Source organism: Carassius auratus, chromosome 16 (assembly GCF_003368295.1).
Source record: "Carassius auratus strain Wakin chromosome 16, ASM336829v1, whole genome shotgun sequence".
NCBI classification, from domain to species: Eukaryota; Metazoa; Chordata; class Actinopteri; order Cypriniformes; family Cyprinidae; genus Carassius; species Carassius auratus.
Genome location: NC_039258.1, coordinates 19,373,078 through 19,388,841, shown reverse-complemented (window position 1 = coordinate 19,388,841; position 15,764 = coordinate 19,373,078). Strand labels below are relative to the sequence as shown.

General features: G+C 37.0%; 3 protein-coding genes and 1 long non-coding RNA gene across 4 annotated transcripts; 1 reads left to right on the top strand and 3 right to left on the bottom strand.

Moving 5' to 3' along the window:
* Window positions 1-4,891: 4,891 nt before the first annotated feature.
* s100w (S100 calcium binding protein W) lies at window positions 4,892-6,472 on the bottom strand. Its single transcript, XM_026284673.1, has 3 exons — window positions 6,322-6,472; window positions 5,928-6,070; window positions 4,892-5,562 (listed from the first exon to the last, which is right to left on the bottom strand). Exons 2-3 carry the CDS (start codon window positions 6,066-6,068, stop codon window positions 5,383-5,385), a joined length of 321 nt encoding a protein of 106 aa, XP_026140458.1. The 5' UTR covers window positions 6,069-6,070; window positions 6,322-6,472; the 3' UTR covers window positions 4,892-5,382.
* Window positions 6,473-6,599: 127 nt separating this feature from the next.
* LOC113116483 (uncharacterized) lies at window positions 6,600-9,973 on the top strand. Its single transcript, XR_003294023.1, has 2 exons — window positions 6,600-7,869; window positions 8,110-9,973. It is a non-coding gene; the product is annotated as an uncharacterized LOC113116483 (long non-coding RNA).
* Window positions 9,861-11,343, bottom strand: LOC113116482 (protein S100-A1). The gene is made up of 3 exons (XM_026284675.1): window positions 11,187-11,343; window positions 10,486-10,638; window positions 9,861-10,267 (listed from the first exon to the last, which is right to left on the bottom strand). The coding sequence occupies exons 2-3, from the start codon at window positions 10,627-10,629 to the stop codon at window positions 10,094-10,096; spliced, it is 318 nt and encodes a 105-aa protein (XP_026140460.1). The 5' UTR covers window positions 10,630-10,638; window positions 11,187-11,343; the 3' UTR covers window positions 9,861-10,093.
* A 1,941-nt stretch (window positions 11,344-13,284) lies between these two features.
* Window positions 13,285-15,407, bottom strand: krtcap2 (keratinocyte associated protein 2). Its single transcript, XM_026284672.1, has 5 exons — window positions 15,250-15,407; window positions 14,155-14,309; window positions 13,984-14,047; window positions 13,771-13,837; window positions 13,285-13,641 (listed from the first exon to the last, which is right to left on the bottom strand). The coding sequence occupies exons 1-5, from the start codon at window positions 15,251-15,253 to the stop codon at window positions 13,524-13,526; spliced, it is 408 nt and encodes a 135-aa protein (XP_026140457.1). The 5' UTR covers window positions 15,254-15,407; the 3' UTR covers window positions 13,285-13,523.
* Between the last annotated feature and the right edge of the window lie 357 nt (window positions 15,408-15,764).

Below are 15,764 nucleotides of genomic sequence, written 5' to 3'. Positions count from 1 at the left end.
GTCTTGTGAGTGGAAGCATACGACCCTGTCACGCAGCTGAGGTTGTGTGTGTATAATAAGGCCTGGACTGCTGTAAATTTTATGGCCATCAGTGAGACTTCACATCTCTGTGGAAAGTTTTCAGGCCATCTCTCTTGTGTGATATTAAATGAAAGAAGCACGTATTGTGTTGATTGTGTGCATGTAATGAAGCTTCCTATAGGAAGTGCTTTGTGTTTGTTATAGCGCTTCTATTTTTCTGTTCCCCTGAATGGAAAATTACAAACATCTTCACAATGGCCCCACTGCGCATGTCTCTTACTTTCTCTTTGTTTCGCTGTGATTCTTTTTACCTCACCCCCTTTCTTTCTCTCTGTGGGCTGATAAATTTTATGTTTTCCTGATGCCAGCATTATTTCCACTTTGGCATGGTAAACTTTAAAAAGGAAATCTTCCAGCTTTCAGCTGCATGTCCCTGTGCTGGTTTCTACTCACTTGTGTGCTTCCAAATTGTTTTCTCTGGTCCTGAATGCACTAGAAATGAGATTTATCTCTTAAATGAAGTAAATCCAAATGAGGCTTTGTTTAGTTTCCATTTACACATTTGCACTGACACGGAAATGCTGCATTACATCAGATTGAGGTGAACAGAACAATGCAGCCACAGCACTGACACATAAACTCCCTGTGCAAATAAAATATAAAGTAAACACAGTATATGACTAGATATAAGATTTTAACTGAACTGTCAATAAATCTCTTACTTATAATTTCAGCTGCTCGTATTCTCACATATACTCCATCACGTCAGCATATCACAGGCTCGCTTTATAGTTTGCATTGGCTTCCTGTACAGTCACGTATTGTTTTTAAAACTCTAACATTAACATACAAAGCTATACATGGAACTGCCCCTTCTTATATTTGTGACTTAGTCAAGCGATACATGCCTTCTCGTTCCCTTCGGTCTGCTGATTCCCTTACTCTTCAACAACCTCCCTATAGATTAAAATCTATGGGCGAGAGAGCTTTCTCTGTTGCTGCACCCAGGTTATGGAACGCGCTCCCCATTGCTGTTAGAGAGGCTCACACAATGGCCAGTTTTAAGAAGCTGTTGAAAACTCATCTTTTTAAAATTGCTTTTATGGACTGTCAGTAATATTCTACTGTGTTGTACTGTAATGAATATTTTATGATTTATACTTTTCATTTTGTATTGCATTTATTGTAGTTTTTGAATTGTATTTGTTTGTAGCGCTTTGGGTTCTAGAAAAGCGCATTATAAATAAAATGTATTATTATTATTATTATTTATATTTAATAATTCATATTTAAGTGAAAGTAACCCATAGTCAGATTTCGTGCTTTGCATTTAACCCATTCAAAGTGCACACACAGCAGTGAACACACAAACACACACACACACACACTGTAAAAACACACACCCAGAGCAGTGGGCAGCCATTTATGCTGCAGCGCCCGGGGAGCAGTTGGGGGTTTCAGTTACCATGCTCAAGGGCACCTCAATTGTGGTATTGCCGGCTGAGACTCGAACCCACAATCCTAGGAAAAGGAGTCAAACTTTATTAGGCTACGCCTTCCCCAGGGGGAGACTTTGGTGCTGAGCCGTTTTTACTTCCTCACAAATAAGCACTTTTCCACCTTCGAGCCGAACGTGTTTAAACATGGTCAGAAACGGTATGACTATAAATCTGTTCCTGTTGTTGTAGGCCCTATGTATAAACTTTAACCTTTATTGTGCGATCATCATCTACCTCGCTCCAGCATTTACCTTCAGAATCATACAAATGAAACCGTGTCAACTGAAAATTACAGCATGGCTTCACAATGAAAAACATTCTATGGACGCTATGGTGATAAAGAATATTAAATAACACGCTATTCAACTGTATTTTTCCCTCCTGCAACCCACCGTCCAATCTGAGCCCATACTAATTAAATGATCACATTCCACCACTCTTAAAATTCTGTTAAAGCACTTCACACACTATTAAGAGAACAGCCAAAAAAGTGTGCGGGGGTGAGTATCAACTGTGTGTTTGTTCTTGTGGGACGCGGTGGTGTGGTTTTCCCTGTACACCTTGTCTTTGGTGCCACTTCACCCCCACAGTGGCCACTGGCTGCATTAGCTATGAGCAGCCATTCACCTCTGCAGGCCTCTTACCATAAACCATTTAAAAATTTCCACAGGATGTATAGGTTTTTTTTTTATTATTATTGCTATATCATGTTTATTGCACAGTATAAGTTAATACAGGGCACAGTTCAAATTAATCTCTATGAAGCATTTATGCAGGGAGTTCAAAAGACAGGTTAACTGTATAGTTTACTGCATCAGTCAGTTCATATCTGTGTATATTTTACTGTTGTATGGTCCTACAGTTGGAAGTTGCTTTCCATTGTATTTGTCCCTGCAACAACAGAAATACAGGTTACTTGTGCAAAACGATCTTGACATTAGTAGGCCTTTGCATTGTCTGTGATTTGAAGGTGTATCAGGCTCCTCCGGATTACATCCCTGGGGCTCTGTTAAGTGTTAAAATGGCCCTGGTTAAAACTACAAATCCATATTCATGTCAGAAGCCCGCAGTCAGTATTTGACCGATATTACCTCATACTTTTCATTAAACAACTCTTGAGACCTTATATTACAGCGCTCCTCATATTACAGTCTTTTTAGGGTAAGTTGCTCTTGTTGCAGCAGTTCATTGTTGCTTTGCTGAATGAATGTAAATTGGTATTTCAAAATGTATTTATCACCTCTAAACATATTTTTAATTTATGCTTCTTTTGTCCGTTTTTGTCTGCTTTGTTCTTGAATTTGAACAGTTGAAACAATCACCACATCACCACACCCAAATCATGCCACATAAAAAAAACAAACAAAAAAAACAAGACAAGACAAGATTGAAAAGCGGGGACAAAAGCATGGAAAAATCAGGACTTCAGCAAATGTTTGAACTTTGAATGCTGTACACTTCCTGATTTAAATGACTGATTAATGGAATTGCACCCAAAATATATTATACCCTGCAAGTTATCATGCATTTGAATAAACAACACATGAGTCACAACAACCAGCCCATATTTGAATAGACTTTCAAGTCATGCACGCATACCTCATGGAATCATTTATTTCTTATTTTAACCATTCAGACTCAGACACAGTCTCTTGCATACACGGTGTGTTCTGACACTGAGTAAGGAGGTAAATGACTTAACTTTAATAACTGATCTATAATATATAACATACTTAGATTACAAGCCATAATGTTAGACACGCCTACTCATTCTCGTCACCCTCAACACAGCACTCATGCAAGGAATATACTTTTCAATCTATAAATGTCAAACAATTGCACCCTTAAGGTGCTAATTAGGTAAGGTTTTCGTCACATTATGACTTTTTTCCCCCAGATTACATCATGTGGGGTGCAAGCACCAGAGGATTTCTTCCAAGCAAATGCCATCTGCTCTGTGCAAACAGGCCTGATCGAGATGTTTGTGTGGTTGTGTGTGTTTAGGAACATGTGGGTGTGTTCACTCTTACATTAGACTGCTCTACAGGTGCGGAGGACAGGGACTGCACTCTGGGAAAAACAATATATACAGCAGAGAAACAGGTGTCCCTGCAGAAATCTTTCTGGTAGCATGTTCTGAGGATCTATTAATGTAATACACATAGTGAGGCCCAAATCTCTGTGACCAAACTGAACTTCTACGATTCAGATATTTCATATAAAACTGAAAGTAAATTGAAATACAAGTTAATATGCTGCAGTATTTCTAGGTTAAATCAATTAATTGAAAAATAAATTGACATTGATAATGTGCATTTGTTTTTACAGATGGTTGCATGTTCTTCACGGACTTTGCAGGAGGACATAATCATTTACACAAACTTCATGCAAGTGCGGCTCCCTTTTAAGTAAAACCAGGACCAACAAAATGTTTTATTATTCACATTAATTTTTATGCACATAAAATTATTTACAGCTCTTTTATGATGTTTACATTATTTTTTATATAGTTTTCTTATCAATTAAACAAACCTTTGCATGACATGTTGCTTAATGCGTTGGCGTATTCATATGCACTTTCAGAACTACAGTAACGTGAGAAAAGGACTAGGACTGGCTAGCTAAAACAGGTTCAGACCTGCTCCTTGAGTATACTAAAACTATACTATACTAAAGCTACTATTATTCAACAGTCTGATATATTACTTGCTTTGACTGGTAAATTAGAAATTTGAATATTGATTTTTTTTTCTTTATTACAGTTCTACATTTCATCTTGAGTCTGTAAATGTGACATATAACTGACTGATCACTGACAACAATCTTTGCCAGCAATTAAGTTGGATCTCATAGTCAAAATGGGCAGGTTATTTGCTTTTGAATGGCAGCAGAATTATCAATTTGAATAAGTCAATATCAAATGAGATAATTCAAACAGAACTGCCTGTGATCCTGCCAGCACACCTCTATTTGATCTTGGCTATTATGAAAAACTTTAATGGTAGGACAAAGTTACGTGTCTGTATGCTTACCTTTGGGGTTTGGAATACATTTAAGTAAAACTAATAATGTGACTGTAAGCTGAATGATTTAATGTCTTTAGCCAAAAGTTTAAGTGACTTTTCCAAAATGTAATAAATATACTTAATGGCAAATTCTGAGCTTTTCTTAAGGTTACTGCACATATGTAAAACAGAAGTGAGTCACAGAGACATTAATGTCATATAACGTTATAAAGCGATTCTCTTAAAAGTACATATTTGCATGCACGTTTGCATTGAGCAAGTAGGTCAACTGGATTAGAGCTTCATTCAACAAGTGTGCAAAATGTGAGCTTAGAAAGAAAAAGAGTGTTTACAAATGATCTTTTATAAGAATTGTAATTATTTATTGTGTGATAAAAAAGCACATCATGGCGTGATATCATGATCTCCAAAAATCCATATAATATTAAAGCCTGACATGCAATAATTTAAATAAATGTATGTGTTACATAGGTTTTTTTAAAACATTGCATCCAATTATTGATGTACATATATATTGTTTTAACATGTACAAAATTATGTGAAATAACATGAGATCATAAAAAGTTTTATTGGTGTTCAGAAACATTGATTGCACTTTTCATTTTTTGTTCATTATAGACAGGACAACCATTTTTCACAACACTGTCTGTTGAGAAATGTTTTCTACAACATTAGCAAATGGCATTACAAAAGATTATCCACCAATTTAAACCGTTTTTTGTTTTTGTCTTACAGCATATAAAATTGTTTGCAACATTATTACACATTATAGAGAGATCCTTTGTGACCTTGTCGAAGGCGAGTGTCTAGTGCATCAGGAGAGTAAGGATATGTGTTCATTTATCCTGACAACCCCTGCCCCTTCCTCTGCACTTGTCCTTACCATGCTTCTTTGTGTAGTAGGCCCTGGCTAGGCCAGCAATACACTGGCTGTATTCACGGAAGTTCACTTCACCATCATGGTTCTTATCCAGTTCTTCCATGACCTCCTTAATATTGTCTGGATCCACTTTATCCTGAGACAGACATAGAGGGAGGAATGTCAATGCTGTAATTACTTGCATACCACTCATAGCTGTATTGCCGAGAAAAAAAACAACAAAAAAAACAAGACCAACTTGTGGAGGCACTGAGTAACAGACACTAAAAAGAATATTAGCAAGTGAAAGATGGATAAAATGTAGAGCTTTATGCATGCATGTTATGACTCAGGGTAAACCCCTCTCATGCCAGGTTGCCATGATAACATTGCACAACAACCGCACAGCTTTTAATTAGGAAATAGATTTGTTGCAACATGTTGGAGGCGTTCACTTCCTCCAGCCAATAGCTTTCTTTCTCACAACTTCATCGTTTTTCTATGCATCTAACTAATTCTCACCTTAAATTCGGGACTGGTAATTTGGGCTTTGATTAGCTGTCCAAGTTCAGCAATACTGAGTTGGGTTTTCTGCTCATCTGTCCCTGCACATTCCTCAAAAACCTCCACTATGGCCACAATGGCTTTCTCCAGCTTAGACATGTCTATAAGAGAGAAAACAAGAGAGAGAAATCATCTCAAGCACCAATGCCAGTTAGCATCTCTTCATGCACATTTATCAACCAGAAAGTCTTTAGCAAATGCAATACATCACAATTACACCTGTTCCAAAAATACCCCCAAAATTATTCATTGCAGTTCCATAAATTTCTTCTCTGTCCTATTTTTGTAGTTCTGTATTTCCTGATTTTTGTACTCTCATTTTCGTTTTCTTTTTCTTTTTTCATTCACCTACCTTGGTTGGTTGGTGGGTTCCAAGAGAAGTAAAGCAGATGGTTTTTTGGAGTAAATCGTCTACTGCTTTAAAGCACAGATTTTATACTCCACAGCACACACAATGGAAGGGATGATTCATTCTTATGCTATGAAGGATCTGTAGCCACCCAATCCAGTTCTACGAGACCCACATGCCGTTAATAAAATAAAAAATTTTGTTACACTTTTTTTTAGCTTTGAGCATCATATTCTGATCTGTTTGATTATGGTAACTAATAAGTAAATAAACAAAATATAGGGGATTTCCCTAGTCAGACTTCATGGGAAATCTGAGTCATATTTTAGTGACTCTTTCGCTCTCTCTCCTGGGTGTTGCCAGCCCTGAACGCCATATTTCCATGTCTTTTTTCTGATGTGAATGAGCAATAAATTTAGGATAAAGATTAAAGACTCATTGTGCAGCTATATGATGCTGTTGCTGATATTTTTGTGGAGGTTTGAATATCAAGATTCAAGTGAAGGAATAAACAGACATGCTTCTCCTCTCTAAATCTAGTCTTTATGCATCAAAGAATACCTGATATTTGCAAAATGGACTCATATTGAAAAAAATAACTACATTCATATTATATCTGCAGCTGTACACAAAAAATGAAGCCATCTGGGATTATTCAGTATCTAAGCTTTTCCTTTATCAGCCATGTGTGTCGTAATACGTTGATATTAATCTAGTTTTGGATACTGAACAAGTAAACACCCGGATGAACAGACAACACCCTTTTGAATTCACTTTAACCGTACATACTTTCCACGGATGATAACAGAATATATATTTTTATTTTCATAAAACAAACAACAAAGTACATATCAATGTCACAAACCTCTGTGACAGATCTGTAGACTGTGAAGGGTGTGTACTTTTAAGTGTGTGTTATTTAACCCTCTTTTGTTCAGAGCCAGTACTTCTGTATGGTGAGCATATATACGCCCCCAGCATTTTTTTATGTAGTGCACAAACACACCTAGACAAATATACACACACACGTAGGTGTATAGGTACCATAGACATGAAGATCCATCAGGAACGATCATGTCTAAAATTAGAATATGAAAAGGAAAATATAAAAGAAATTGCACAAAATAAAATCACTTTATAAGACATCAAAACTGATAATGGAAAACAAATATGTTGATGTTAGCATGTCTTTTTTTATTGCATTAATCAGAGACAGATGTGAACAGTAATTGTGCTCTAAACTGTTAAGCATTTAGCAAACACCCACAGACATGTTTGATCCCATTTGTGGAGCTATTGTGGGGGGAAATGAGTGTTCTTTGTCTACGAGTTGAGAAATAGAAAAGGAGTGGAGAAGAGGGAGAGGAGTCGATGTGCTCATGTCATGTGGTATACTGCTGACATCTAGTGATCAACTTCCTTAAATATAATTATATGTTCAAATGCCATTTATTAACAAAACCGGCTGCTGGAACTTTTTTCTATAGGGCTGTGCCACTTCCAACAACTTTACGCAGACATTCAAGCATGATCTAATGTTTAACAGTTAAGGTAAAAAGAGGCTATTATTATTAGAAGTGTGTAGCTCAGGAAGGGCGGCGCCCCTCCGCACACTTTAAATACTTAATTTCACTTTTACAGTAATTAAATAAATTAAATAATGTTTCCTTGTACCATTCAGTTTGTTTATGAATCAGTGTGAGCAGGCTGTATATTTACACATAATAATTATTAGTATTGTGTCAACATACGTATTGTAGTGAAGATCTGAACTTGGCTATGTATTTAAAGTTCACACACAATATGTGCCTTACGGAGTACGTAGAAGAAGAAGAAGAAGAAGAAGAAGAAGAAGAAGAAGACGAGGAAGAAGAGGAAGAAGAAGAAGAAGAAGAAGAAGAAGAAGAAGAAGAAGAAGAAGACGAGGAAGAAGAGGAAGAAGATGAAAAAGAAAACAAGTTAGTACTGTTGCCATGACCTCGTGTGGTTGACACACCCCAGAGTCATTCATGGTTGCTTTGCAACGCTCTGTTTACACGGATTTCAAACACGTCCACATACTGTGGGTTCCTGAGGGGGAGGGGACTTGAACATGTTAAAATCACCAAATGTGTCATCAAGTTAACTATGATTTTAAACTCTAAGTCCTAAAAGGGTATTTTAATATGTAAATGTTATTATAAAAAGCCTATACATGTAAACACTAGCTTGTGCATGAGGTCCAGTGAGGGTAAAAAAAATCATGAATATCCACAGATAGGCCAAAACACAAATGAATGTGATTGCTGGAATGCATAAATTATTGTTATTGTAGAGTTAATTCTGAGTTCAATCAGTTTACTTAATGACTTGTTGTGTAAATGGTGGATTTAGCCTAGATAAAAAGGATGAGAGTTGACCAACCTATAGGCTATCTATTCGAAGTAGAAAGCATTAAAAAAAAACAAATCTTATTTATTTTTTTATATTTGTATAAGTTACAAATACTAATTTCAGGAAAATAAAAAAATGTTTAAATATGTTTATGTATTGTGTGTAGTTCGTAATCAAATAAATTTTTATACTAATATTTTAACCAGTAGCTAAGATAGAATAAATGCTAATAATTAACAAAGAGTTTTTATCTGACTGCTCTTTGAATGTCTATAGAGTCCCTGTAGTACCAATGAGTCTACCAGAAAACTATGTTTCTATCAGTCTGGTTGCTCTTGAAGCGGGAATTAGTGTAATTAGTTTCAATTTAAATTGAACTTTGTTGATGCTGTGAGTGTCTGTTAGAGATTCAGTCATTTGTGAGATAAGGCAAGGTTGTTCTGCAGCACTTCAGTCACCACGTTAAATGAAACCTTTCATCTAAGAGTTATCAATCAAGCAGCTCTTATTGTAACATGTTTTGATGATCACAGAGGTAATAAAACACAGAAAAGTACACAGAACTAAACATACAAACGTATACATGGTTAACCAATTTAATTTTCATCTCAAGCTAGATACATTTTGTAATATGTTGTATTTTGGGACATCATGCCTGCCAGGGGAAGTCGTGGCCTAATGGTTGGAGAGTTTGACTCCTAACCCTAGGGTTGTGGGTTTGAATCTTTGGATGGCAATACCACGACTGAGGTGCCCTTGAGCAAGGCCTTGAACCCCCGACTGCTCCGCAGGTGCCGCAGCATAAATGGCTGCCCACTGCTCCGGGTATGTGTTCACGGTTTGTGTGTGCACTTTGGATGTGTTAAATGCAGAGCACAAATTCTGAGTATGGGTCACCATACCTGGCTGAATGTCACGTCACTGCAGAAATAACAATGCTTACCGGGTTATTTTACTTTAAAGGCCTTGCACTTGTGAAAAGTAAATATATTTTAATGCTCATACTTCTTATAAGTTGTTTGTGCAAATGAGGGAAAAAATGGCACCCATTTTCTAGAATGAGTCTCACTGAAAGAAAACGGGTGACATGACATCTTTATAACTTAGTAAAGAATTGCTGAATCCGACTCTGAACAGCATGGAAGCAAAGGATGACAAGAAACAACCAGTTTATAAACAAAGTGTTTATTTCTGTGGTGGAACTTACAGGACTCCTGTGGATGATTTCTTTTGTGTCTAATGTTAAAACTTACAAAAAAATTGAAAATAAAATTAACAAAAATAAAAAATAAAAAATCATCCTCCTTTACATACATACAGTGAAGTGACACTGTAGTAACAACTTCGAATCAAGTCAGGTGGCTTTTAATCTCTATTAACAAAATCACAGAACAGTCATCTTTTAATGCTTTTTGACACCCCCTGCCCCTTGCTTCAGGTTCATCTGGTAGAGTTGTTCACAGGCAATGGACAGGCCCACCACAAGAGACACAAACTCTTCAAAATTCACCTCTCCATCACCATTTGCATCCAAATCCCTCATAATCTTGTCTATTGCAGCAGGGTCCTTCTGAGACTGCAGTAGAAGAGACAAGAAGTACATGTTTAAAACAGAACAAATGGAAGTAGTTTTCCAAAGAAATGGAGTAAAGTATTTTGAAAGATCTGAAAGATGAGCAGAGCCCAAACTTTTGCTACACCATAGCAGGCCCCAATCATCACAGGGCCCGAGCCTATGTTTAGAGATACCCCGCCCTGGGTGTTAGCAAGAACAGATGGAATGTTGTAGCCTACCTTCAGAAAGCTGGACAACTCTGTCTCCATCAGCATTTTGAGCTCTTTGCGATTTAAAGTTGATGTCTTTACACCGTCTTTGCTCGCATAACGGTGAAACACTTTGATCAGTGTCTCCATTGCTGTTTCCAGTTCAGACGGCATTGTGACTGTCTACAGTGAGAGAAAATGTATTCGTTTATTTGAGTGTTTCATTCCTTAATCAAACTGAATAGTGTGCAAACAGCCCATTGTTCTCCTCCTAGTGGGCAGACTGAACCACTAGTGGATTTTTCCATTTGGAAATAAGCCAAAGTGTGAGCAATACCCACCGACCGTCATGCCAAGTAGATGCAATAAAAATTAAGGCATTTAATAACAGTATATGCTGATGTAAATTTTTCAACTATTTAAGTATTAATAGCAGTTATATAAACCGAACTGTTAATCTACCTGTAAAGTTTAAAATCTATTACGTAAATGACGCTGACGTCCATAGAATCTGTGCATCCACACACAGCCTACGTCACATTCGGGGGCTTATCTTTAAGTATTTTCGTATTTCAAAGTTTTGTCTCACTAACGCTTAACAAGTAGCCATAACTTACAATATTACAGTAGAAACTTTTCTCAAAAAGTTCTCTCATTAGGTAAAATAAGTTGTACTACGCCCTTATTTAAATATAACGTAGTTTCTGAATAGTAAAGGATTGCGTACTTACGAGGATAAAATGAAGAGCGTCACCTGAAGATGAAAGAATGAACTGACTGTCTCGTGCAAGAGCTGGTCAAGGAGGAGAGAAGGAATTTATAACGGGGCTCCACCCGAATGATGAGTGTGAGGTTGGGTGAGTCTGTGGGCGAGGACTTCTGTTTAGGGCTTAAAGCCACAGAAAACGCTGACCGAGACCTACAATCCAAACGTGATAGTGGACGTGAGTTTATGTATGGAAATGGATATACTTATCCTCTTGTTAGATATTCATAAATGAGAAATTCCACACTTAAAAAAACTTGCTGGAACACGCCTTAAATTTACCTAAGATGGTTTGTTGCTCTGGTTTCCTGAATACTTGAAACCAGCTGGACAATAACAAACCAGCTAAAAGCAGCCTTCATGTCAATACTCTCATACTTTTATGTTGAATAAAAAATGTATAGAATATATGCAGGAACAGCTCTCACGCCTTTCCACCATTTCACAATTGAGTGACTCAAAGCTTTCACAATGTATTTCACCTTACGACACAACAGCTTGTCTTGCTCCCAATTTGGGAAATATGTCTGAAAGGATACTTGCCAGGGCATTATTTTTAAGGGTAGGGCTGCTGTCTTGTATGTGTAACAAGTCTCGTTCAGGTCTGAAAAGTAGGTATGAGGGGGATGTCTCTACCCAGCACACAGGATGTGCCTCTACCATTGAGTCTATGTAAGAAAATACACTCTCTTGCACATACCAGGAGAGAGCACAGAATGTTTAGCTGGAATTCATGCATTCATTTCAACAGAACTAATAAATCTGTATTCCCCCAGACAAAATAAAGAGAAAGTTACTCGGGCATCTTTAGTTTATCCCTTTGGAAACTAAACGGAATGTTTATCAGTACATGGTGAGGAAAAGAGGAAGAGAGCGAGCGGTCATGGGTGGGTGACACATGGTGTTTTGAGCAGCTTGATTGTGTTGTCATAGTAACATGGTGAATTCCATGCAAGAGCAGCTCTGAGGGGTTTTCACAACCACAATCCTCTCAGAATTCTTTTTAAGCTACAGCATGACGAGGTTTTACGATTTAATACATTTTTCATACAAGAAATAACTAGCTCTGCTTGCAACCACTAGAATATGGAAATAATCAGCAGTATTTTCATCTTTTCCAGTGGAAACGTCTAAAGATACTTCAATCGAAATACATTTATTTGAGAAGCAAAATGGCAGGCTAAAAAGTCTTGTTTTATTATAAATGTTTAACAAGAAAAGGTATCTGATAATGGGCTCAGACTAAAGTTTTCATAATCCATTGACAGATATTTATATTTTAAGCATAAACTTTGTATAAAAAATAAGAATTCATATGTTCAGTTTGCATCTTAAGTAACTGTTTCTTGATTTAAAGATGTTTATATATTTGTATTGGAAAAGTGGATTCATCATATAATGGCATGACTGATTTCTTGATTGAAGACCTTTTAAGGCCTTCATTTTAAGCCTTAAAGGACAAATGAGTACTTTCTAAGACCTTTTAAAAACCCACAGAAACTCAGAAATAGACTTGCATGAGTTTTGTCCTTCTGAAAATTCAGTGCCTGTGTTTATACAGCCTACAGAACTATTTCAGCCGATAACAGTTTCACTACCGGTATATGGTTTAAATTAAAACACATTGACCAAATATGTGGGTGAGCTTCAGCTGTTAGAAGCACATATTTTTAATTCCATGCTAATTTTATCCTTATCTGCAGTTTGTCCTTCGAAGGACTTAGTAAGTTAAATAGAAAGTGGAAAATGATTTTTTTTTTTTTGCAGGGTCAATACCAGGACTAAGTCAGCTGAGAGTCCCAGGATGCATTGTTAGGCCTTAGGCAGTTAGCCAACATAGTTTAGCATACACAATGGATGGAGAACCCAGAACAATGAAAACACTTTGTGGGTTAAGGTGCGGTCACAAAAATGAGCTCCATGTCTGCATGGCAAGCCTTTACACATCTGTGTGAGTCTCCCGGTTTAACAGATTCCTATTTCTGTCTGGATGCAGTCTGTGTGTAACAATTAATGTAAATGCACCTTTAGTCTAAAAAAACAAGGAAAATAAGCAAAATGGCTAATGTATTCTTTTGATAAACTTTTAATAACAAACCCCTTAAACAAAAAATATTGTAAACAGAACCAAAAATCACACATCTATGACCAAATGTGCTTAGTAACCTTCCAGTGTGAATGGAATGGATAAAAAAAAAAAAAAGTCTGCTGTTGGCAGACACATTAGATTTTGACTCTTCAGCACACTGCGATATGGAAGAGGAATGGGTGACTGTGATAATAATGGGATGAGGTAAGCACTTCAGTTCTTCCTTTTGCCCTTGCTGGTGGGTTTGGTGGGAGTCGGAGCGGGTGCAGCCTGGTAAAGAGCGGCTGACACTTTGTTGATGTAGTACAGAGCCAAGACAGAGAAGATCAGGCTATATGAGAGAGGAAAGAGAATAAAAGAGCAAAACTAACTGGCCAATTAGATATGAAGTTCAAAAAGGTGAAGTGGGTTTCCTGTGGCAATCCGTTACTTTAAACATAAGTAATATCGTCTGACTTACCATGTTGTCACACACACGCGATGCACCAAACCAGATGCGAACAGAGAGAGGCACAGGCACAAGGCAACTAAAGACAGATGAAATCTTTATCAGACCAGACCAAACTATTGATGTATAGTGTATTCATTTGAACTTCCTGCAGGCTTGGAAGATGATACACCAGACAATATAAGGTTTACGAACAGTCTTGTGCATATTCTTTCCCGAACTTACTCTCTGGGAAAATTTTGGCTTGGAAGCCTTTGCCAAAGACGAGGTTCTCCAGGTTACTGAAAGCCTGTGATTGCAGGTTAAGAACTAACAGAAAACAGATGTGCAACACTTAAATAATGCAGAAGTTACACAAACTAGGGCTGCGTGCATGACAAAGCAGGAGAAGGATACAGTAAGAGAGCAGACAAACAGCACAGATCCCAGGAAGCCCCCCAGGATTGTCAGCCACTCTGAAGAGGCCAGCTGCCGACTGAACATCTGCATTCCTGCAAACACTAGCACCGACAGCAGACTGGACAACACCAGGGACGTGCTTGTGTTCACCGCTGTAGAAACAGAGAGAAAGAGCGGTCTAAAAATCAAGGAATATTACTATAACCTGTCACATTACTATTAGTTTTCATTCATATAATTTATTTAGAAAGAAAGATTTAAAAAGGTATTTTCAAATTTGCACTGAGATGAAGTTTTTACTTATCTGAAATTAATATTAATTAATTATATTATATTATATTATATTATAATTATATTAAAGAAAGAATTCTAAAATAATAATAATAAAAAAATGAGCTATTGTTTTTGACGGATAAGGAAGAGTTCTAATCGGGAAGGTGAGCGATAAAAAAAAAACTGATTATCTTTTAATCTCACAGAAAAAAAAAAAACATTATTATACAAAAACGAAGACAAACAAACAAACGTAAAGGGGAAAGTCGTATTATGTGTCAATTCCGAAACCGGCGAATCTGCAAGATATGTTTGACACGTCAGTGTAACGTTTCGCTCTTCAACGCGTTCCGTGTGGAAACAAACACTGTAGCTGCAATGTTCATCTTTTGTGGGTTTTTAATGCTTATTTACTTATATAAATAGTAGGCCTCCACTAAGTGTATGTTATTATTCTTGTGATTTTGTCTTTTCTACAAATACTGTGCCGAAAGGCGATTGAAAACGTATGAAATATTTTAGCATGTGATAACGTTACCGGTGGGCTAAACCTCATTCAGATTGTTTTGTGTTTTTTTTATTTTTAAACAGAAAGGGACGAAACTAACACATTTAAACACATTGCTAATGTTTTCAAAGTTATTTAAATGACGATCTGCAGCAGGCAACTATTTTTGCAATAAATGGCTAACAGTTCACTTGAGCGAGTGAACTAATGTTATCTGTATTTCATATGCATGCGTGCAAACTAGCCGATAGAACAGCGCCAATCACAGAACATGATTTATCCCGAATAATTAATATAGTTGCTACACTCACCCATGTTTGACAGCTGTGTAAGGTAAAGGGACAGGTTTAACTCAATTTTTTAGTCCCAGGGCCAACAGAGCAAATATCTTCTTCTTTTATGTTTATGCTAGTTGGCAAACCAACTTAACGGTGCTTTACCGCCACCGACTGGGCTGGAGTGTGAATCAGGAAATATTTGATTTTTTTTAATCCTTCTGGTTTAGTCTGTGTCGCTAAGAAACTTTATAACACATTGATAAATGTTACTGGATGCTTTCCCTAACAAACCATGCATTGTAAAATTATTCTGATTGTCAATTCTGAGTGACTGAAAAAGCTGGTTTCTTTCCCTGTTGAATTGAGCCCTGTGTGTCCTATTCTTAACCGTGTAATTATACTTTCTTCTCTTCTACTCCTACACTCTGTCCCACTTCTGGTTGTATATTATATAAATGCCTCCCTTTATCTTGATCCACCCAATACTCCTGCCATTTTGATCTTGCATGCTTTAGCAACAGAGCAAAGATGACGCGACGCTAACGTCT